Raw genomic sequence first — 26,013 nt, forward strand, 5'->3', positions numbered from 1 at the left:
GCATTACATTATTGCATAATTACTATAATAAGGCAATTACCCATTTGCTTCATGTGGAGAATACCTTAAATTGCTTAATGAATTTAGCCAAAACTGATTTTTGTCCTGCAATTTACATTACATTACATAATGATTTGATTACAATGCTGGTTATTCTTTTTCAAATTGAATAAATAATATGCAGAACTAATTGTATTGTTAAGTAAGCTATAATTTGTAAATCTGGTTACAGTACTTATTTCTCCTGTGATGATGGCGCCTCTCCAAGCTTTAAACTAATCATTAATGTTGATTTCAAGACACAACCCCTAACCTAGTTGACTATGTATTTGTTGAGTTTACTCACATGAGACAAAGTAGCATAAACATACAAACATGAATTATTAATAGTAATTATAACAATACATGACAAAGCTGTTGGCTTTATTGTCGTACAACCAGTATAACTACGATGGTTGTGAGCCTCACCAGCTGTCAGTAAAGGTGAAATACTGTTTATTAGAAATATAAATAAATGTATGCTAAATTGACAAGAGGAAAATGTCTGTATACTTGTTTTGTCATGTTTGTTTGATGACACTGTAAAGGGCACTGAACAAAAATGTGTGTGAGAATTTTGAATGCCTGTGAAAAATGCATTGTAATTATTGCTCTTCTGTCACATTGATCAGTGCTCTACGTTAGCATTCACAAAGCTCAATGTACAGTGTTCTGTTGAGTCATTTTTAATGGCTCACTTAAATGCTGCATGAGCTGCTCTTTGAATGTCCAATTATGAGAAATCATACGGAGCATACTGATGTGCCTCAAATACCGGTAATAATCCCTTTACTCAAAAATATGAATGCTGATGAAGACTGATGATTACTGCTCATGATATGTGTACGTGATATCCTGTATATTAAATATTATATATTGGATGTTGAAATTTAACTGAAATATAACAGAATGTAAGTAATATTCCCAAAGGAAATTAGTTTGAAGTGGAAGTGGTAATCACATGCTGAGCTAAATCAGACGGATCCAGACGCATCTTGTTGTCATTGATGAGTAGATGATGATTTAAACAATTGGCTCACTCAATAAATGCACGGCCTTGTTTTCCCTGAAAGGGGAACTGAACCGACGTTACATATCAAAGTCTGTTTACAGGTATGGTGCATATGTGAAAAAAGATGTGGCTCCCGAGGAAGCTGCGCAAAATCTGATAAATTACCTCAAGTGATGTTACTTGAGTCAGCGTCGGTTGGGACTACAAGTTTGAAAATCTGGGGGTGTGGAGTTAGAAAGAAGTCAGACCTCTGCAGCTGCTCTGATACATTGATTTAGATTTTTCAACTGTTTTACAATATTATATGAATACAATGCTTAATTGGAGAACTTATCTCTTCTGCTTAAGAAGCCAAATATTATATTCTATAAATGCAATCATTTCCTCTCTTTATTCTTTTCTCTCTCTTTATTTTAGGCGGGGCGGGCCACCTCCACTCTAAAATGCTCCAAGAAACCCTGGTATTTGCTACACAATGCTTTCATAATACATAGTAGATTGTTTTTTTAATGATGAATACAACAATATACTTGCTACAATATAATAATTAAATATAATACTGTGAAACCTCACCAGCAGTGGTGCCAATGCCTTGCAATCTAATGGCACAGCATAAACCATTATCCCAGTAAAGTAGTGACGTAATTAATCCTGAGTAGTAAAATATAAAGTAGTTAACAGCTTAGCCACTTACAGACGTGGCTCTGAACCAAAACTCGGGGGCAAAGCTCTTGACTGTTCAGGTAATTATATTGACAAAACTTTGCTGAGAGCATCTCTGTGTCTTACAAGATCTGAGTTCAGTGTTAAGCGGCACTGGAGAAGTCAATTAGCAAGGCTCAGAAAATCAAAGTGATTTCCTCCCATGGATGATATTCACAGCCGTTAGTAGCAAGGAGCAAATTGGCTGCACACACCATTTCATTACTGTGACCCCGTGGATAAGCAGCTTTGTCTCAACCTGGCTGTTGGAGTGCCTCTTCCCATGAAAGCTTCCATGCAGAGCTGTGTTAGACTAATCCATCCTGCAGAGTGTTTCCTGAGTCTGGGTGAGGACACCGAGGTTCTCAGAAGAATAAACACAGTCTGTGTATTGTTGGTTTGTGTCCTTGTGACTAGCTCATTTCTGAGATGAAGGTTGGGGCAGGAGCAGGACTGCAGCCATGGCCAAGACACTACACAGTTGTTAGGGCTACACAACATTGCAATATTTCATTTTCTGAGAAATATATTGCGATATGAAAAAATCTGGAAAATTGACATTCAATTTTGTAGGCTACATTGTAAATTTAAATTCATCATTCTGGTACACTTTAAGAGTAAAATTAGGAGGCTTTATGAACAATTTGGTGTTATAGTAAACAATTTAATCAAACACATTGTTTGTATATATATGAATGGTGATGTCACGACAAAAAAGGGACATACACAAAGCATGGGTAACGAGAGGGGCTCTGTGTTTCAAAACGGTTCAGGTGGGTTTCCAACATCGCACCCAGGTGGACAGTTGCGCCTGGAGCCCTGCTCCTCCTTGAAGCATAGGCCCAAAGCGCCGGGCGAGGAGTGCGATAAAGCTCACAGTCGGAGCAGTGAGCTAACTTCACCCCGGGCCTTTTCAAGCCAACCTAACAATATCTGCTAGAAGCACAACGCCGCAGTGAAAATCACATAATGTGACCATCGCCGTTTTTAGCATTAGGGACTCGTTGAGCACGGTCCCACCAGAGGGCGCTGTTGTAAGAAGTTATAGGCTTTTCTCTATTTCTTGCCCAATAATGACAAACTCAACTTTGTCTACTTGATAAATTCTTTGCAATTTTTCATCATATTCTGAATGAAATCTCTTAGAAACATATTGCTTTGTAGTGTGTGTAAATTTATCTTTATGTTTGATGCTATTTGCCCATTTCTGCTTGATGAGGCGTGACAGAACTGGCCTTACTGCACTTGTAGCTCTGGACAGACAAACCATATGTGCATGTATGCGGGCGTTCACCGTGAACTGAGATCGTGAATGGGGCCTGTTGGCCAGGGCCCCTATAAGCCTCCCATTGGTTGATTTTAATGGAGCATGGGTGTACACGTATTTAACTACAGTACGATTTAGCACTTTATCCCTGGAGCAAAAACTGGAAATAAAACGTTTGTGACCACATCGAACTGCGACTTAATCATATCTCAAAAAGGAAAAGAAAGTAAAAGATAATTCAACCACGAGTGGTTCAAAAAGGAAAACTTGGTTAATTGCTAGCATATATAAAAATAGCCCTAACATATATAAAAATAGCCCTGTTCTGCTTTCCATGTCTTTTTTCGGAAAGGAAACGGTCTGAACAGCAAGTGGATTTAAAGATTTGAAACATCTTTCAGAAAGGCTGGTAAAACACAAGAGTTGTGCATCTCATGTGGTCAAGTTAGGCTTACTGGGAACAACGAAGGTTTTTTTAGATGCATATTTTGATGTGCGAGGGAGACTCCAGTCCAAGGAACCGATGCTCAACCCTATGTTAAGGGCACTTCGGCCACTATTCAAACTTTTGGATTGGATTGCATGTACAATGTTTACAAGGATGAGGTTGCTCAACAGATGAGAAATGGTCATGAGTAGGCTGTTTGATGTTGAGAGATGGCATTAATCGGATGGAATTTTGTCATCTCTGCTATTGGTGATACATTGGTCACAGCAATCGCAGTGTCTCGCCTCTATCACTCGCGCACAATTTATTGTTTGAGAGAGTATGATTCAATGTGATACATCTATGGTATGTTTGGATTGCATCAACACATTTTTTTGTATGAATATTGCACCCCACCAAAATTTTCATACCAGAATTGCCACTGAATGTGACGATTAAGCATGCGTATATCGCAATGTCGGTGCTGACACAACATATCGTGCTGCACTAACAGTAGTCGCTCATTTACTCACTCAAGGACGTTAGGAGGACGTAGTATGAGAATATTGCAGCCATGTAGCCAGAACCTGATTATGCATCTCTAAATTTGTATTTTTATCCTATTTTGTTTTATTAAAAACATTAAACATAATAAATGTAATCTTGACAACTCTAAGTGGCGTACATTAATTTAAGGCTCCTCAGTCGAAATTATTGTTTTGATTAAAAATGTATGTTTTGTACAGACATATTACTACAAAGAGATATTTTGTAGCTTCATTTCTCAACTGTATCATTTTTTCAGGACAAGAGCCATTTAACATGCAGACGTGCTGTGGCCACGGACAGATCGTGTGCTCTTCAATCTGTACCTTCAATTATTGAAAATGACTGTAGGTCCCTGAAAAATAACTCAAGCTATTACTGCATAATTTCCCTATATTATATTGGGTAACACTTTATAATAACTACACACTATGAAGCATTAGTTAAGTATGAGTAAACACTTAATTCATCATTTATAAAGCATTGTTCCTACATTAATAATTCATTAGTATGCAGTTCATAACAGTTAGAAATGTTTAATTCTTGATTAATAAGCTCATCTATTATGTGTTTCATTATTGTGTTTTCATACTTTATAAATGATGGATTCCCCATTTGTAAATGAAGTATTATATATTTTACAAACCAATTATTAAGGAGTTGTAGATGATTAATAAGATAATTTATAAAGTGTTGGTAAATGATGAATAACTTATTTAGATGTACATTATTCATGCATTTATATATATATATATAATTTAGATATGCACTAATGGTTAGGGACTATGTTAATATATGCTTTGTAAACCCATATTAATACTGCAATTCATGATTTATTACTCGTTAGTAAAGTATTTTGTGTGACCTCATCTATTATTTGCATCTTGCAATAAATATTAATATGTTCTTGATCACTTTGTGTTGTGTCTATTTGCCTGTTCTGTTCAAAATGTGTTTTGAGGCACTGCTGGCCTTTCAATGTCATTTATAAATACTTTGTAAGGCATAGATAGTCCTCACTTTAGATGAGGTCACACAAAATACTTAATAAATGCTTTAAAAGGCATAAATAGTCCTCACTTTAGATGAGGTCACATAAAACACTTTACTAACGAGTAGTAACTACCTTAATAAATCATGAATTAATCATGAATTGCAGTATTAATACACATTTATAAAGCATATATTAACATAGTCCCTAACCATTAGTGCATATCTAAATCATTATATATATAAATGCATGAATAATGTACATCTAAATAAGTTATTCATCATTTACTAACACTTTATAAATGATCGTATTAATCATCTACAACTCCTTAATAATTGGTTCGTAAAATATATCATACTTCATTTACAAATAGGGAATCCATCATTTATAAAGTATGAAAACACAATAATGAAACACATAATAGACGAGCTTATTAATCAAGAATAAAACATTTCTAACTGTTATGAACTGCATACTAATGAATTATCAATGTAGGAACAATGCTTTATAAATGATGAATTAAGTGTTTACTCATACTTAACTAATGCTTCATAGTGTGTAGTTATTATAAAGTGTTACCTTATATTGAAGTGATTTACCCTATCTTGTCAATAACTACCTTGTTGTATTATAATAATAATTACCATTTTTTATAACATATGATAAACAAACCACAATTTGCCCTGCATTCTACATTTCAAGTTTTAACCCTTAAGCACATGCTGTCAAATTTAAACACCTCTTTAATTTCAATTTAGTCCGTTTCTTTTTAGCATAAATGTTAATAGACATACTTCAATAATTCCACTCTCTCTCTTTGCTACTGTTTGATTAAAACGTCAAAATGCTCCTTCTGTACAAGTACTGTGTATATATACGTAGAGGGAGCTACTCTGACCTTCCTCATATTCTGGTTTTTAAAATTCACATATTCATCACAGGTGAAGTGGTTGACGAGAAATTATGCCAACCTCGCGGTCACCACGTTTACATAATTTTTAAATGATGCATGGAGATCAAAAGGAGATGAAACAGTGGGGATCTACGAGGGAGGCAAATCACCACCTTTACAAGAGGAGGGAAACATTTTTCATCTTTCTCAATAGACGGCATGATCGCAGCTGTAGCCCGAGGAAACTCAATATCCCGCAGACAGGATTTTTTTCGAAGTGAGTTTTCACAGTGTATATGTTTCAATATCTGACACAAAGTTTAAATTTAATAAACATATTGGAAAGGAGAATCACATTGAGCCAGGCCCGTGGATTTCCTCCTCATTTTTGCCACAGTGGCTTGTGGAAAGGTGTGCCTCTTATAGCCTCTCCTTGAAGCTCACCAGTGGGACAGAGTTAACAGTGTCCAGGCCGTACAGAGCCATCCATCCTGAAGTACAAAAGTGACACCGGGCGGCAGCCTGTGCCAGATGATGGAAGCTGCCACCAACTCTCAGCCAAAGCACTGCTGGACAGACCCCATTCCCTCAGTCCCCAGAGAATTACAGTCTTTCTGACATTCACTTAGGATAACACAGGAACATCAAAACAGAGGTTATTTATTTATGAACACTTCCAGGAACTGGTATCCACATGGTTTTAGATTTCATAAGAAATTGACATGGGACTGTCACGAAGCTTTCAGCTTCATCACTGGACTGTAGGGGTTAAATCAATGTGTGCCCTGTCCTCGCCAGTGTCCCGCCCTGTGTGTAATTTAGTGTCGTCTCCTGTGTAATGAGGGTCTTGTACCATCGGATGGTTACCGGATCCTGTTGTGTCCTTTGAGTTGTGAACATTTGTTTTATCCTGTGTAATGGGTCCTGTACTCTGAGGTGTATGGCTCAATGTCATATGGTTAATGTCACGATTTCTTCCATTTTTTTTCCACAACTAAAGGGAATGCGCCAAGATATGCAGCAATGCGCCAACAAAGGCAGGAAAGCAAACAATTGCTTTCTAGTAAACATCGATGTAAAAAAAATGCAAGTTTCAAACTTTAAAAGACAAATCGCCTTTGCAAATGTTTTATAAAGGAACAGCATACAGTCATCACATTGGTTAGACCTCAAGGATACACACATGTGACTAACACTCATTATAAACACAACTTTTGTGTTGACACAAAAACTCCACCGGGCACCTTTAACGCCAGCTGGTTTCATAGGTTCGTCATAGAAATAATTCATTTCATGAGACAATGTAGATAACATGATATTGGATCACCTTGGGAGGAGGATCATGAGGTAACTCGCGACATAAATGCAACATGATACCTTGCCCAAAATAAGAATATCACAATAGATGCAAACCCTCTCAGTACAGCATCATTTATGTTAAGCATTTTTTTTGTAACTTAAAAGAAAAGAGTTACTAACCAAATATTCAGAACTAGTTACTATTTTGTATTAATATTCATGTCTATAGGACAATTTCACTATTGTTATTTCTGTCCATAGGTACGTCCTCTGTTACATGTCTGTCTGTCCATTGAAGAGCAATCTCTCCTCTGTTGCTTAACCAAAGGATTCATGTTTTTCCCTATCCAAACTGAGGGTTTAAAGATAGAGGGTGTCACATGCTATACTGATTGCTAGGCCTTTTAAGGTAATGTGATTTTGGCCAACATAAATAAAACTAATTTGACTTGAGTTGACATGTCACAAAGGACACTTTCTCGTTTCTTTGGTGGTGCCGTAACATTTCATCTCGGACAAACAGTCAGAGAAACTATGAAGATCTTATGGGCAGCATGCCATGACATTTTTTGAACACATAGCCAAAAACATCCATTTCGTAATTTTGGACACTCTATTAGCGTTCCCTCTGGGATCATTCTCACACCAAGACGTTAACTTTGCAAAACGAATATTCTTTGATGTAATAGGCAGATTGTCATGAAAGTGTACCAACGTTCCCAAGAGAACTTTTGATTTGATGAGCCTTTGGCTTTCCTTTTGCAGTGAAATCCAGAGAACAAACTTTACATTTCAAGGCTCCGTAACTTTATGAACAAATATGGTAACCAGGATGACTAGCAGCTTCACACTTTGTCTCGTTTATCTTATAAATTAATTTTAGGAGTATTATTACATACCAAGATACTCTCCATATTGTTGACTAATAGGCGCCGAGACCCCCACAGCACATAATGTATTTAGCAAGTTTACCTCTGCCAAATGTGTGTGGAGTGGGTCATAGCAGCCAAACTTTCAACTAGAGAGTAATGTCTAAATGGGGCCAAATCTCATCAGAATCTTGCACTGTGTATCAAGTGTAACCTCTTTATTAAATTTATTCATAGTATAAATTAATAACGTTGGCTATTATATTATGCACAAAGGATAATGGGAATTACAAATCAGTCCACAAACTCAAGTACTCAGTCTGTAGAAGTGGAGTTTGTGCACGGAGTAATTAAAAGTGTTCAAGTTATCATTCAAGTTTGCAGAAACAAAACAGACATACATTGTGACACTGAGTATATTACGGATGATGTATCAACATTTTGAGTAAAGAAATTATTTACTTTCTTAAAAGTAACAAAATTGGTAATTATAATTCTACAGTAGATTATAACTTCAGAGCTGAACTGGGGCGAGTGTAGAATAATGAGGACCTTTGAGATCCTGTTTTGATGTAACCACTTGATGTCAGCAATGAATCGTGGGCATTTTCAAAATTTGACTTGGTAAGTACTTCAATGAATGTCGAACATGAATAATAAATGTAAAGAATCTGAGTTTGTGATGTCTGGGGACATTGGTAGATTACCAGAGGTTTTATATAGAGAGATATGTAAGAGCAGAACTGGTTCTGGATGTCCTGATTTTCAGTTCAATATGTTTTAAGTCAGAATGTTTTCTCTGTTGTGTTTATTCACTGTCTGCCCAATGAAACTTTAGGCTAGAACGTCTGGAAGAAAAATGGCCTTGCTGTTAACATCCAGCATTAAATAAGTCTAGTCTGTGAAAGTCATACTCGTGGAACAAAAAACAACTGCACTGAGGCGACAACACCATAATGTCTCTCTTTGAGGCAGAGTTGAGGAGTCACAAACAAAGAGACGCTATGAACAAAGGACAATCCATCACTGTGTAGTGTCATACCGAACCTCCACACCTGTAGCATAGTGCTGAAACATATTTTCCTCGTCAGTCTGACACAAAAGCAATCAATCTTTTGAAGCTATTGATAAATGATCTGGTTTGGAGGCTATGTAAGTTGTAATATGTATTTGGATTGTCTAAACAACAAACAAAAAAGCACTGCTTCACCTACTTCACATTTAGATCTAAAGCATTTACAATATAATGGTTTTATTCTATAAATGGACCCACAATCATTTCTATTCATCTCTTACCGAAACCCAATTTAAGCTTTTTCTCAACCTCATAATTAGAAGATATACTTCATTATTTTACTATAATGCAGAGCAAATTACATTTCATAGAAGGTCTCTAGTTTAATGTTAGTGCTTCATTAATCCTTATTTGAAGGGCTCTTGGCTTAGAGTAAACATGTTATATTGCCTCGCCCTATGCACCAACCAGCAGCGCTCACCAAGCTGAAGCTGCAAGGTTTGGTTCATTGGATATGAAAGTTCAAAAGCATTTCATGATTCACCAACTGCAGAAAATCAAAGGTGGCCTAATATTATTGTATTTTTTTGTTTTGTGGGGAGAAAATGGGTTTAAACTAAAGATAAATAACGGTGCATTAGTCTATGAAACATGTTGGTTCACAGATTTGTATCGTTCTCCCTGTTGTTTTTTAATGAGGTCAATGTTGAGTGCTATGTTGACTGTGACTCATAACACTCCGATTCCATGGAAAAGCTTTTTTCCTTCTTTGTTTAAAAGACACCACAGTATCATGCACAGAACCAATAAGATGACTATAATGAATGACATAACTTATGTCCCATTTTCTGCTCTTTCATGCATTAAAAAATGTGCTCGGTGCTTTTTCTTCAAATTACTCACTTAGTATTCTATGGCACACAAACAACTTCAATGCACTAAACAATTGACATAAAAAAAGTCCAGATAGAATTAAATGTTGAGCCCAGGAAAAGCTGTGTCTGTTGCTCTCTGTCTGACTACTGACATCTGAATTATTTTATTTTCCGTTGAAACCTGAAAGGTCAAAATGTCCCATCTGTGAGGCGCTTCACCTTGAACTAAAATATTACAGATAAAGAATGAATCTGTGAAATGCAACAACTGGAGTGGAGTGTTCTGCCCTGTGTGTTTGACAGCTTACACAGTCCACTAGGTGCTGGTGAATTTGTAGGGACTGCAGCTTAGAGAGAATGGGGTGTTGTGTTTCGAGTCAGTCTTGGTTTAAGTCGAGAGTGAATAAGGGATCGTTGAAGTGAATGAGGGGCACTGCGGCTCTCAACGTTGAGCGGAGAAGCTCTACTGGGGCAGGATCAAAGAGCTCAGTCATCCAAGGCTGCTGCTCAACCCAGACTTTAGTCAACCAACCACACACACTAATCTCTTGCCGGGGTCTCCACAGAAAAGCATCAACCAAACTGAACCTAATGAGCATCTACCATACAACAAGAACAAAAAGAAAGCGTTATACTGGAGATAGTCAAACTCCAATTCAGTATATTAACCTCCCACACACCTACTAGTTGTCAAAAACTCTGAATAAACAGAAATGCAGGGATGTATAAAATGCTAAACAAGAAGCTTCAATTGATGTACATCGCAGCCATTAAGGAGAGAGAGAGAGAGAGAGAGAGAGAGAGAGATAGAGAGAGAGAGAGAGAGAGAGAGAGAGAGAGAGAGAGAGATTATGCTGGGGAAATCAATCAACTTTTCGATGAAATAAGATTTCCAGTAGTGGCTGGTGACATAAATAACTGAAGACGACGGCTTCACGTTATTTAACACTTGTTGGCTACTTGCCAACTAGCCCTTAAGAGTAAACCCTTTTTACGAATATACTGACATTTTAAATATGTAATACTAGACCAGAATTCAAAGAGATGTGAAACAATTTTAATTCAATCAAATTCAATCTCAAAGGTCTCAATCTCAAATCCCTTGACTGTGCACGAGGCATCTTTTATCATGGTGCATCTCCTGCAATTCATCTTTAACAGATGTGACGAAACTCTCTCCCCCCTCTGCCTCTTTCACAAATCCACTTCATCTCGTCTTCGTCTCTCCAGCTTTCTCTCTCACTCACATACATATTGTAAATATTTATCTAATTTCTTCTCCTTAATTCAGGTTACCTCAGGTCACCCACTAGGCTCAGAAAAGAAGACTAATGCTTTCAGAGACTAATAAAATAAACCTGTTGGGGGTGGTAACCATAGTGAGCCAAAGAAATGCAGACCTGCAACACAGTAGAGTTGGATTGTGAGTTTATTTCCCCATGCTGTCCATCAATTGGACTGGAATATGACCAGACTCCAAGTCTCTCTGAGAGAATATAAAGCACACACAGATTTCTTGGCCCAATGATTGGACATTCAGAAAACCCAAACCTTAATTCTTGTGTGCAACAGTCATTTATAGCTTCAGGATTGCTCAATAATGCATCAAAACCCACAGGCCTCCAGGGGAAGCAGTCAGTAATCAAAAAGTAAGTTAAGGTTTTCATAATAGGGCCCTATAAATAACTGGGGACAGAAATGAGGGCATGTAAAATTGATGAGGGATGATTCAAACCCCACGAGGTGGAGGGAGCTTAACGCAAGGAGAAGGAATGTGATGTTGAGTGGCCTGGCGATATGGGCATGTGAAGAAGATGGAATTGCACAAGTGATTTGTGTCACCAGTGTCACTACATAACTGCACAGATATATGGACATCATTCTAGAGGCACTGTCTTTGAAATGGCGCTATCAATGTAGAAATAGGCTTTTACTGCACATTTCAAACAATCTGGCAACGCTTGCATAACCTATGGCTACCAATTAGAGCAGAACCTTCTTTCTAAGTCTGTGTATTACATCTGTTCCACAGAAAAGCCTTAAAAAAATGTTCCTTGTGTGTTCTGTACAATTTTATTATTCCATGTAATCTATACCAAGATCTAAGTTTCATGTTCAATAATTTTTCAACTGTGATTCAATTTTATATATTTATCTTTTGTTGCCAATTGTCTACATGTGTCTGATAAAAGAAGTGCAAGGGAGCACAGAACTATTTTTTTCCGCGTTCATTCCAACTTAGTTCAAGTGAGAGACGGAGTGCATACAGAAACATGACTTTTCGAACTTTAAGAATATGGGTTGAAATGAACACCTAAAACAAAACTCCCACACATTCTTTCAGAAATGTAAAAGATGGTGCGCTTGAACTTCTGCATCTTCTGCAGGAGTTCTGCTGTGTGCCTTACACTAACGTCACTCTTCTGTTTTGAAACTAGGTTTAATGAGGCCACTCAAAGCATAATCTTTAAAGAAACATATTCCCTCGACGTTAAATAGACACAATCTTGTAATCTTTTACCTCGAAATGAGGATTCCATTAGGATGGCTTTAAGAAAAAGAGATAGTGGTTGTCATATTGTCAAAATTAGATGGAAAACAGTAAGAAACAAAAGAAAAACAACTGAAGGTAAACAATAATAGGTCACACAACAGTACAGAATTACTCTTACTACCGAAGGTTTAGTACAGTAACCCTTTGATGTCCCAATAAAGTTTATTTTGCCCCTGATTCCAATATGAGTCCTTTAATATTGAGTGTGTGCGGATACCGAGTTCGATCCAGTATTTCATTCATTAAATGCCGACTGAATATATATCTGACACATTAAACGATTGTAGCCTACTTAATCCAACACACCTTATTTTTTTCATGAGCTTCTTGATCCAAATGCTGAAGAGCCTGGTTCTAAAATATTAAGCTGTAAAGCTTAAATTAATGATATGATGGGAATGAAAGTTTTATTGCAGAATGTGACTGAAATTGCCGCGACACAATCAACTAGAGAGAAGACGGATCAGTCTGTTGGTGTTGTGTGAACCAGAGAAACACTCACGGTTGCGTTACAGAGTTGAGCTTCTTCCCACACAAACCATCTGAGGTCCAGTGAAGACAACGGCTGCACGGAGCACTTTAACCCGACTACAGACTTATTTTGCCCTCATGTTTCTCACTGAATTAATTACTGACAGCTGATATGACCTGCCACCAGCAATGGTTGTCATTTTAACAACTGTGAAAGTGACGGTCTGCGCTGGTTAAAAATGACGCCCTGAATATACAGTATGTACGCTGGTCTTTGCTAATGAGAAAGAGAGATTTGTTAGCATTTCGCCAACATCAGTGTCTTTAATCTTTTACATTCACACGCTCCAATTTTCCCTTGCATATGCAGGAAATGCTTGTACCGTGGGCTGACATACAGTAAAGGAGAGCGGTGTTGCCACACTAGCAGGCAGATGTGGAGAAGTCACAGTGGAGAAAAGAAAGGATCAGAATTTGATCTGCTTTATTTCAGCAGATATCGGATGATCCTTAGCATTGGCTCGGGGCATCTCTAGTAACCTTGCATACTGTGCATAACAGTGAAACCAATGATGCTTACCTTCGATATATCTCTTATTTCAATAGAAGTAGTTTTAAATAACTAAGTCAATGCTTCTGACATACGTAGTTCGAAGTTTTCTGTGTAAATGAATACATCTTCACATTCATCATGAACATTAATGGAAATAACACTGTTGTTTGTGATTCAAATGCAGGTTTTAACATATATAGTGTGATAGGATATATTGTATTATCTAGATTCTCCATTCAAGCCCTTCAGCATTTCTATAAATATCCCACTGATAAACTAATATTGCCATTTAAAACAAAAGCAATTGAATCCGACTCTACCAGGGAGATGCAGGTATTGTGCTCAGTTGATTGCCAACCTGACAGATGGATCATTTAACACTCAGTAGTGACGAACTTGAAAGAAACTATTGTTGATTGTTTCTGGCCAGGTAAAACGCTCATCTCTCTTATTCCAGCTATATCCTCCCTGCTGCCGGTACTCAGTTTTCAGTTTGTATCACACTTGATATCACATAAAGAGAAAAAACAATGAGTGGATTTTAAACATGCAGTTTGCCAAGGACTGATTCAACATTTATTGGCGTCACTTTTTTTCATATTGAAGGCCCTGCATAACCCTCTATCATCTGCACATAGATATTACTTCACATTACATTGTAGAGTTACAGATGTCTGAGATACAGAAAAGGCTCATTGATTTTTCTGCTACTTAGCGTCACGGCTGCAAATTCACTGATATTCTTGAAACAGAATGTAAGACAAATTTGGTATTCACTGTCAATAAAAACCTTTTGTCAAAACTAGACACTTTGATGCTATGCTATTTCTTTGAAACACATTTTCTTTCGTCGTAAACATGTCATCTTTAGTGGTTATTTGCAAAAATGATTTCAATTTTATTAATAAAAATATTTATTTTGTTAAATTAGTAGTTTGTATCAAATATTACCAGCTGCTAGTGTTATAATAGTGTTATAAATATAATAATGTAACTATAAGCTTTATCAACTACACAATCTACATTAGCAAAAGAAAAAAGTTAAAATTATTTTCACTTTCATATCAAGAATGTGTGACGTGCTCACCTCACCACATGTTGCTTACAGCGTACGAGTAAATGTTTCCAGCTAAAAATATTTCATACTCTGATTGTTAAACTGTGTAATTAATATGCGGTTCACATGTGTGCCAGTGTATGGGTCACAGATCCACTACCTAATTACTGCTAACTGTTACACCACCAATACAAACCTGCGAGAATTTAGATTTATATAAAAAAGATATATATATGACGAGTGGCATGAAGACACTGTGACACCTTGATCTAATAATGTGCACCGTGATTTTACTTTTACAGACAACTTTGCATTCAAGCATGCAGAACGGCAATAACATTTATTCAACAAATGTCTTGTTCTGTCAGTTTGTAAATAAATTCACAGCGCCTCCTTTGTGACAAGTAGCACAAAGCACCATCTCATCGTGCAATGCTCCATGAGTCAGTCAGAAAAATAATATAGTCTAAGTCTGTGAGTGTTGAACAACAGAAATGATAGCTAGTTAGACTTGTGAAAGTTGCATGAGGTAGCTGGTGGTGTGAGCCAAGGGAAAGAAAACTCACAAACAAGTTCACTGTACTGAGGAAGAAGAGGACCAAAATGTATGAAAAGAAAACATTCTCTCACAGTATCATTAATAACAGCCAGTCATTTTCAGTTTGACAGTGCCTGTGTGGAAAATATTTACTTAAAGTCGAAGTGTCTGGGATACAAATTAATATGTACGTCAGCAGATATAGCTTACCGTCAAACTTTTTATGCCTCGAGACAAATGTCGTCCTCATATTGCGGCTGCTCTCATCGACCAAGTTCTCGAACTCCAGTTTGCTCTCCTGGTTGAGTTTGTCCTCCATCTCGGCTGTGCAGCAGGTGTATCCCTGGGGACAGACACGCAGGTGCTCACCTGAGGGAGACAGAGACAGAGACGTTTTTTTACACCCATCACTGCTGCAGGATTCGGTTTTTCAAAAGGATGAGCCGACTCTTTGATCAGAACTCTCCTGTGATTTTGGGACTCTCATCGCCGAAGCTATCAAAGAGGGACAGACCGTAACAAATGGGGAAGGATAATATTTGTCGGTACCCTGCTATCGTGTGAAACAGAGAGAAACGTAGATATAGCAGTGCATACACCTCATGCTGGATTTTCACTATATATCAGTTCAAAGCACTGCAGTAATAGCAACTGAGCTCATGTACATGAATGGCAGTGCATTCAGAAACTATATTCCCGTTTCTAGGAAGTGTGAAGGCTATACCAATAGTAGACATGTGCCAAAAATATCTGGACAACTGCATTCATTGATTTTTATTTTTTTTTTTTGGGCACTTGGAACCAACACAACAAACAGTAAACAATATGCTAACCCCTTTCATACTACAGTCATCGCACCTATGTAATACACTATTCAAATACATTTAAAAAAGGATTACTGCAGCTTTAAGCAGGAATATTAGAATTTCAGAATCACCGCGTATGCTCCAGTGCTCTCTCGTATAATACCAGAAAAATACACTCACTAGAGTGCAGATCTTCGGTGCGTCTGCAACGACCACTGCTGTATTGTGTGATTGAATGAATACAACTCACAATTGGCTGACTCCCCTTTCAGATACCAGTGGGCTGTATGGCATTGTAAAACACACTTAATTCAAATAACAACTGACAGTTATGAGAAAATGAAAGTGAGTGAGCTTCCAAAATCAATCACAGTCAGAGAACCCTGTGGTCTAAAATGGCCCATTTACAAACCAATATATAACATGGTTCTATTCAAAAATATTTCAGATTACAGGATCTAGTTTGTTGTAATTTCTGTCAAAAAGCACTTTACGGTAAAGTTATAACTGTGGGCAGCTGGAACTCATGAGACTCATGAGAGCGTATGGGACAGACTTGGGGACTCATTCATGGACTTGTCAGTCAGAAGAGAAGACCAATGAACAAAAAGCAAAAAGAAACAAACTGAAGATTGAGATTGCAGTTACTGTGTAAACATATGAGAGTGCACTGATCATTATACGTATTTTTTCAAAAATATATTTCCTGGACAGCAACATTTGCGGAGCCGGCAAAGATGTTGCTAAAAAAAGGCAGCCGTAGTGCAACTTCTTTGGAAAATAATTACCTGTCTTCGACTCGTTACTGATACATACAAATAGAGCAATTTTAGAGGTGCCACATTTGCATATTTGCTGTATAATCTTTCTTCTGCTGCTCTACATCTGAGAGCATCAGACATCATTATCAGAGGTTTAGTTTAAAAAAAGAAAAAGTCTGGCCAGCAGTCGAATGAAAGATTTGAGTTTTGAGAGTTTTGTTTTTTTCAGTTCTACCTATTAGGAAGAGACAGAGAAAATGACTGTCGCTGCACTAGTGGTGGATTGGTGCAGAAGAGACTCAGACTGTGGGACTTTTTTTTATGTATTCGACTACACAATGCAAGTCTTGACAGTCCCACTGTTGAACTGCATGCATATACAGTAAGCTATAGATGAAGGAGCTCTGCATGGATAATGAAACAAGGAGGACGCAGTATGTACGTGTTGGTACTCTCAAATGTGCTTAATCCTTAATCAGTCCTTAGAGAGGCACCAAGCTGCAGTAATGAGGTGCACCATCAACAGTTCAACACCAGCCTATTGTCTCTAGAGTAACGAACAAGCCTCCTGGCCACTGAGACCAAACTCTCTAAAAACAACAAAATAAGCTGAAATGCAGAAGTCGATTTCCATTCGGTGATTCTTTAAGACTCTTTTGTTTCTTTAGTAAACGACAGTGCTGTAATCTTTTAGCAGCGCAACAGCATTCCTCAACTGGCACACGCTGTTTCCGCTCTGTTGAGATGCAACCCTGTGTGATAATCCTCATTCCAAACTGTCGTCAGTTTAACGCATGCCTGCAGAGAAAACAATATTGTGCAGGGCAGAGAGCTTGTGGTAACTGTAGCATAGTGGTATTATTTCATTGATATGTTTTTCCATCTTTTCGTTACATAAATCTCTGTTGTTTATCTTCTCAGGCGATGTCATCGGAACGGTTTGTGCTGTATCCGTTTTGCTTACATTTGAGCGCTCATTCCCTTTCATTAAACGTGTAGTGCAACGTGGTCCATCACATTTTTTTGGGGCGGAAAATGTTTACATTGAGGAGTGGGGGAATTTAAGGCTGACTTGGGGTCAGTTTCAATTGGCAAGCATCAGCTGGTTGGCAAATGTCAGAGAAAGTGCCTCAGGTCAGCTGTGTGGACCTTGTTTCCCAGGATCTGAAACGGCTGTTTGAAACGATGCCACAGTTTGGCACAAGAGTATGGTTTATTGTCACAATGATGGATAACTTTAGATAACGTTCACTCGCTGCATTAGGAACTCTGAAGTTAGTCCATTTCAATTTGAAGTTTCCGTTGATGCAACAAATTAACTTAACTTTTCAAAGTAGGTAGAACACTACTGTTGGCAACTAAAGGTTGGCAAGAAAGAGAAAAAAATAAAATCAATAAAAAGTCCTTAAGTGCAAATGACAGCTAAAACCATGGTGCTTTTAGATTGCAAAGGTTGCACACCCCTCTGTTCCTCTTTCAGTCTTGTTTTTGTATAAAGTATAATTTGACATATTCGGCTACTTTCAGCATTTTGAAAAGTGGTGATGCTGCTGTTATATCAACCGACGTAAAAAAGGACTTTGTGATTAGCAGGTAGGAGTCTGAGCTGCATGTTTATGATCCTGTGACTTGTCACATGTTATTCCTTCTCTCCTTTTCTCACTCATCTATTTTTCTGGCTGCTCTCCACAATACAGATACCAAAATAAACAGCAGCATAGAGACAACAGTAATGCCAACATAATAAAGGACAAAACTATTCTACATCCATCCATCCATTTTCCACCGCTTATCCGGGGTCGGGTCGCGGTGGCAGCAGGGCAAGCAGGCCGACCCAGACCTCCCTCTCACCGGCAACATGTTCCAGCTCATTCTGGGGGATCCCGAGGCGTTCCCAGGCCAGCTGGGAGATGTAATCTCTCCAGCGTGTTCTGGGTCTTCCCCGGGGTCTCTTCCCAGTTGGACGTGCCTGGAAAACCTCCAGTGGGAGGCGTGGTTCGGGCATCTAATCCTAATTAGATGCCCGAACCACCTCAGCTGACTCCTTTCGACGCGAAGGAGTAGCGGCTCGACTCCAAGCTCCCTCCTGATGACCGAGCTCCTTACCCTATCTCTAAGGCTGAGCCCGGCCACCCTACGGAGGAAACTCATTTCGGCCGCTTGTAGCCGCGACCTTGTCCTTTCGGTCACGACCCAGAGTTCGTGACCATAGGTGAGGGTAGGAACGTAGACCGAGTGGTAAATTGAGAGCTTTGCCTTCCGGCTCAGCTCCCTCTTCACCAAGACGGTCCGGTGCAGCGCCTGCTTTACTGCTGCAGCTGCACCGATCCGTCTGTCGATCTCCCGCTCCATCTTACCCTCACTCGTGAACAAGACCCCGAGATACTTGAACTCCTTCGCTTGAGGTAGGCACTCCGTCCCCACCTGGAGGGAGCAATCCACCGGTTTCCGGCAGAGCACCATTGCCTCAGATTTGGAGGTGCTAACTCTCATCCCCGCCGCTTCACACTCGGCTGCAAACCGTCCCAGTGAATGCTGAAGGTCACGATCCGAGGAGGCTAACAGGACCACATCATCTGCAAATAGCAGAGAGGCGATCCCGAGACCCCCGAAACTGACGTTCTCCGCCCCGAGGCTGCGCCTAGATATCCTGTCCATGAAAATCACGAACAGGACCGGTGACAAAGGGCAGCCCTGGCGGAGGCCAACACCCACCGGGAACGTGTCTGACTTATTGCCGAGAATGCGGACACAGCTCCTACTGCAGTCGTACAGAGACCGGATCGCCCGTTGTAACGGGTCCGGCACCCCATACTCCCGCAGCACCCCCAACAAGATCCCCCGAGGGACCCGGTCGAAAGCCTTCTCCAAGTCCACAAAGCACATGTAGACTGGTTGGGCAAACTCCCAGAGCCCCTCCAGTAGTCTTGCGAGGGTAAAGAGCTGGTCCACTGTTCCACGGCCGGGACGGAATCCGCACTGCTCCTCTTGAATCTGAGGTTCGACAAGCGGTCGGAGCCTCCTTTCCAGCACCCTGGCATAAGCCTTCCCCGGGAGGCTGAGTGGTGTGATACCCCGGTAATTCGAGCACACTCTCCGGTCCCCCTTTTTGAAGATGGGAACCACCACCCCGGTCTGCCATTCCATGGGCACTGATCCCGACCCCCATGCGACATTGAAGAGGCGTGTCAGCCAGGACAGCCCAACTATGTCCAGCGCCTTCAGCATCTCAGGGCGGATCTCATCCACCCCCGGCGCCTTGCCGCCAAGGAGCTTTTTAACTACCTCAGCGACCTCTGCCAGGGATATGGGTGAGCCTCCCCCTAGGTCCTCAGGCGCTGCCTCCTCTGCAGAGGACATGTTGGTCGGGTTTAGGAGTTCCTCAAAGTGCTCTTTCCACCGCCCGACGATGTCTTCCGTCCGGGTTAGCAGTTCCCCCCCCCTGCTGAGAACAGCCTGGGGTAAGCCCTGCTTTCCCTTCCTGAGCCGTCGGATGGTTTGCCAGAACCTCCTTGAGGCCAACCGAAAGTCCTTCTCCATGGCCTCCCCGAACTCCTCCCATGCCCGAGTTTTAGCATTCGCGACCACCGCAGCTGCAGCCCTTCTGGCCTGCTGATACCTGTCAGCTGCTTCAGGAGACCCCTGGGCAAACCAGGCCTTGAAGGTCTCCTTCTTCAGCTTGACGGCTTCCCTCACCTCTGGTGTCCACCACCGGGTTCTCGGGTTGCCGCCACGACAGGCACCGATGACCTTCCGGCCACAGCTCCTAGCGGCCGCGTCCACAATAGAGGCTTTGAACATGGTCCACTCGGATTCCGTGTCCCCAACCTCCCTCGGGATGTGTGAGAAGTTCTTCCGGAGGTGGGAGTTAAAGACCTCCTGGACAGGGTCCTCCGCCAGACGTTCCCAGTTTACCCTCACTACACGTTTGGGTTTACCGGGTCTTTCCAACCGGTTCCCCTGCCATCTGATCCAACTCACCACCAGGTGGTGATCAGTTGACAGCTCTGCTCCTCTCTTCACCCGAGTGTCCAAAACATACGGCCGCAAATCAAATGATACGATTACAAAGTCGATCATTGATCTCCGGCCTAAGGTGTTCTGGTACCAGGTACACTTATGAGCCACCTTATGTTTGAACATAGTGTTCGTTATGGCCAAACCGTGGCAAGCACAGAAGTCCAATAACGAAACACCATTCGGGTTCAGATCGGTCAAGCCGTTCCTCCCAATCACCCCCCGCCAGGTTTCTCTGTCATTGCCCACGTGAGCGTTGAAGTCCCCCAGGAGAACTATGGAGTCGGTAGGCGGCGCCCTTTCCAGGACCCCTCCCACCGACTCCAAGAAGGCCGGATACTCCGAACTGCTGTTTGGTGCATAAGCACAAACCACAGTCAGAGCCTTGCTCCCCGCAACCCGTAGGCGCATGGAGGCGACCCTCTCGCTCTCCGGGGAGAACTCCAACACAGCGGCGCTCAGCCGGGGGCTCGTGAGTATCCCCACTCCCGCCCGGCGCCTCTCACCCTGGGCAACTCCGGAAAAGGACAAAGTCCAACCCCTCTCCAGGAGCTTGGTTCCAGAGCCAACGCTGTGTGTGGAGGTGAGTCCAACTATTTCTAGCTGGTATCGCTCCACCTCCTGCACCAGCTCCGGCTCTTTCCCCGCTAGCGAGGTGACGTTCCACGTCCCTGGAGCTAGTCTATGTCGCCGGCGATCGGCATGCCCGGGCCTCCCGTCCGACCTACCGCCCGGTCTGCATAGCACCCGACCCCAATGCGTGTCCCTGCGGGTGGTGGGTCCACAGGGTGGCTGCTCCATGATGTTTATTCGGGCTGAGCCCGACCGGGCCCCATGGGCAAAGGCCCGGCCACCAGACGCTCGCCTACGAGCTCCCCTCCTGGGTCTGGCTCCGGGAGGGTGCCCCGGTTTCCCTGGTCCGGGCGAGGTGACTGTAGTCCGTGGGCTGCTCATCATTAGGGTCGTTTTGACTATTCTACATGTTTACTGATAAAACGTTCTTGCACGTTATGTCCATTGTGTTTATACATTGTGAGCTCTACTCCAAAAAAACAATACAAACATAAAGGCCTACCTTGGTGAACTTGGGGAATAATCGTCCCCAAATCTAGATGGGATTCTGGCTCACTGGACCATACATGTCCCGTTCTAGTGGGTCGCAAGATGGAATTTGAAACCAAGCTGCCAATACACTGTATGCTTGCAAGATCACAGTTGTGCTCAGACTCTGTCAGGTTGAGTTAAACTTGTACGACTCAATACTAATAATGCCAACAAAAATAACGATGTAGGGTGAAACGGTAGAAACCCAGGGACGTCTGTACGGGTCGGAAGCACAAGTGATGTTGCTATAAAAATATATTTTACAAAGACAAATTAAGCAAATCAATTGTGAGTGCCTTCGGCCTGAAGGAATCAAGGTCATTTATACAATACATTGGTTTAAATTAACTATGTAATGAAAAATAATCAATGTATCCATTTAACAGCCACCAAGACCCAATTCCCACCTTAGTCAAAGCAGTACGATGTGATTTCATAATGTGCAGATCTATTTTATAGCTACTATATATAGTTTCAAAACTATTAAAGGAAATAGATATGTGAGAGAGTTGCACTACATTTCCTTCCTTTCCATTATGACAAATATAATAAAAGAACATCATTATTATAAAAAAATAAAATAATTTGGAATCTCAGTACCTGAGAATAATAAAAAACACAATCAGTCAACTCTGAACAATTAAGCCTTGCTGTTACTGTATCCTTATGTAGAAAATAGCCTCAGCTATGGATTTTGACAAATCAGAGCTCTGTTAGCAAGTGCAGCACTACGGCAAACAAAACAACAACAAAAAACCAGAACACTGTTTTTGTCGCTGACATTTTTGTTGACTGCAGGTGAAGAACAGCAAGTAGGAAGTTGGAGCATATCCATAGCATCTGTTAAAATGGCTTGCCAAATCAAAACTGTAAGCAATTATTTTACTGCTGCTGAAACTTTTGCACATTTGTTAAAAAAACACTTTTGGGTTCTACCTATTTGGTAACATGTGCTGTCTGTCAGCCTTTTGACGAACAAGCAAAGGATGAAAGTGAGAGTGGAAAGTTTGTTTTAACTGAGTAGAGCAGCAGAGAATCACACACTGGATGTAAGCTTGCGGTGACAGAAGTGCTAATATATTAAAGAGGATACAAGTCTCACGTCAGGTTCTTCATATACAGATGAGAAAAGCCTGCATCCACTTAGATGTTAAACAACACAGCTGTATCTTAAACATTAGATCTGGCGCATCCACCCACATTCATGATTCATTATGCGCCGAACCTAATCACAAATTCATGGATCAGCACACGCTAAGACAGACCAGCATACACATATACATAAAACATTATTTGCTCACAGGTTTATCTTTGACTTATGAGCAAATAGTTATGCAACCACTGTGAAAAAAAAGCGTGGATTAAGGCCTTCGCTCATGTATTTAGTTTTCTAATGTACCACTCTGTCCTTGCAGCTGTCTCGACTGCAGATGTCAGAGAGGCACCGTACGCATCTTTCCCTTTCAGAACGAGCTGATCAGAGATTTAAATGTATGTAATTACAGAAGTCAAGCTAATTAGGATAAATGCTAATCTTCTTCAGGGATTTTACAGTGAAACGTTCTGGCATTAGCTTAAATGTTTCCTAATCAAAAGGAAGTGAGGCATAATAAATATTGTGCAGCTTACAAATGCAATCACACATTGGTTGTTTTGTTCAGTTTCTTTGATGCACAGATGTGTTTGGCTCCTCTGGATCACAATCTTCATGGACTGCGAAACCTGATTGAAGCGTAGCATTGTAATTAGGTGAAATTGCTGACTACAGTTTCAGAGAATGCTTGCACAGGCAGGCTCACTGCTGATGAACGGCTGGAGAAAAAAAACGGCAAGACAAAGCCCGTTTGACACATGCAATCAGCCACAAAGACGCAGCTCCTTTCACAGCAGAAGAAAGATCCCCAACCCATTATGAATGTTAATTTAAGATTATCATGTGTGACACATATGTTTAACCACAGACAATCTGATCTGCTAAATAAATATAAGTCATTGGGAGAAAATGGATGGACCTGGAGGTATGATCGTGTGGAGATTTAAGAAGATCTAATGTCATATGGTGGGCTTTATTCCACAGTTGCCTTGTATTTGGCCTCAGTTCCCTTTGGCTTTATGTCCCTTGATGTTAAAGAAGCATGGACTCCGCGTGTTTGAGGTTTCATACACAGGCAGATGCTGCAGTCATGTCTAATGGGAAGACGTAAAGGATGACACATTTCTTATCCTTTCTTTCTAATAGTGGTTCATTAAAATTGGCAGTAGAGCCAACAGTTTGTTAGACAGCCATGTGATGTTACAGCTCAACAATTGCAGCAGATGCCCTGGTGAGATTAGTGTTGCAAGGTGGAAACTTTCCATGGGAAATAATAAAGAACGAGAATAAAATGGAAATATATGGGGTTGTCTGCTCAGGCTCTGTTTACCATGTCATATGCAAATAAAACCTAACCATTTACCATCTCATAAGAAGACAATCTTTTAATTCGGGCCAATAGATCCATTATTTTCTCAAATACACACAATGTGAAATGTGCCATGTGGTGAGTTATCTAGCTGTCAACATAACTAATGGGGTACTTTGAAAATGTGAGCCGACAGTGTGGGATGTGTGGAAACTTAGGATTTATACCGAACAACTAAATTCTAGAAGAAATGTCTTACAATAAAAGATGAATGTAAAGAGATGAATTCAAAGTGAACTCTTCAATTGACATGCTTAATCTCACATGGTAACAGCTAGCTAGCAAAAGCTAGCAGAAGGTGTTAACTGTGTACTATCTGCTGGTTAACTAAAATATCCTGAAAAAACTCAAATGTATTCACTCAAGTAATATAATCAACACTTCCCTGAAAGCATGAAGTCCTTTGGCTCAGACAGTACAGCAGTGTTGACAGCACATGTGATGGGAGGATGCACTGTGCATGCAGAGGGTTGTCATTTATTGAATTCCTATTTCATGGGATGCTGGCAAATCATCTGTACATCATTTGCTGGAAGAGTGCACTGCTGAATGCAGCGCATGGTTATAAGACCTAGTATTGCTATTTCATGTGTATTTCCCACCAAATATGTAAAAGATATTTAATTGAAATTTGAAACAATGTAGCTGGCCACCTCTCACTAATGCACCATGGCAGGATTTAGCTGCAGCCAGAGACTGTTTGAGGTTAAACATGGTGTTATCACTGCGGTCATGCCTTGTTTTTCTGTATTTAAAAAGAAAAACAATCCTTAAAAAAGGCTAAAATTTGCTTTATAAGTGAAAGTGTACAATACATTTAGAGAAAAAAAGGACTATTGATATAAAAACCCTCACCGACCCTCTCCTGGACCCCCTGCAGTTCGCCTACAGAGCCAACAGGTCTGTAGACGACGCAGTCAACATGGCCCTTCACTTCATCCTCCAGCATCTGGACTCCTCAGTAACCAACGCCAGGATCCTGTTTGTGGACTTCAGCTCTGCCTTTAACACCATCATCCCGTCTCTGCTGCATGACAAGCTCTCTCAGCTGCACGTGCCCGACACCCCCTGCAAGTGGATCACAGACTTTCTGTCTGACAGGAAGCAGCGCGTGAAGCTGTGAAAACATGTCTCAGCCTCCCAGACCATCAGCACCGGTTCCCCCCAAGGCTGCGTTATTTCCCCTCTGCTCTTCTCCCTGTACACCAACAGCTGCACCTCCAGTCACCATCCGTCAAGCTCCTGAAGTTTGCGGATGACACCACCCTCATTGGACTCATCTCTGGTGGGGATGAGTCCGCCTACAGGTGGGAGATTGACCATCTGGTGACCTGGTGCGGTCTGAACAACTTAGACCTCAACGCTCTAAAGACAGTGGAGATGGTTGTGGATTTCCGGAAGAATGCAGCCATACCAGCCCCTATCACCTTGTGTGACTCCCCGGTCGACGCTGTGGAGTCCTTCCGCTTCCTGGGCTCCATCATAACCCAGGACCTCAAGTGGGAGCTTAACATCAGCTCCATCACAAAGAAGGCTCAGCAGAGGATGTACTTCCTAAGGCAGCTGAAGAAATTCAACCTGCCAAAGACAATGATGGTGCACTTCTACACAGCCATCATTGAGTCCATCCTCTGCTTCTCCATCACGGTCTGGTACGCTGCAGCCACTGCCAAGGACAAGGGCAGACTGCAGCGCATCATTCGCTCTGCTGAGAGGGTGATTGGCTGCAATCTACCGTCCCTCCAAGACTTGTTCG

At 41.0% G+C, this 26,013-nt stretch overlaps 1 protein-coding gene across 1 annotated transcript in view; it reads right to left on the reverse strand.

Annotated features, from left to right (window-relative positions):
- Positions 1–26,013, reverse strand: part of LOC142933764 (glypican-6-like) — a 122,777-nt gene that overhangs the window by 76,958 nt on the left and 19,806 nt on the right. Inside the window, exon 2 of the mRNA XM_076077981.1 lies at positions 15,318–15,476. Coding sequence (XP_075934096.1) covers positions 15,318–15,476 — 159 coding nt within the window. The remainder of the gene's footprint in view (positions 1–15,317; positions 15,477–26,013) is intronic.

Source organism: Anarhichas minor, unplaced genomic scaffold (genome assembly GCF_050575085.1).
Source record: "Anarhichas minor isolate MPS153535 unplaced genomic scaffold, ASM5057508v1 ptg000062l, whole genome shotgun sequence".
NCBI classification, from domain to species: domain Eukaryota; kingdom Metazoa; phylum Chordata; class Actinopteri; order Perciformes; family Anarhichadidae; genus Anarhichas; species Anarhichas minor.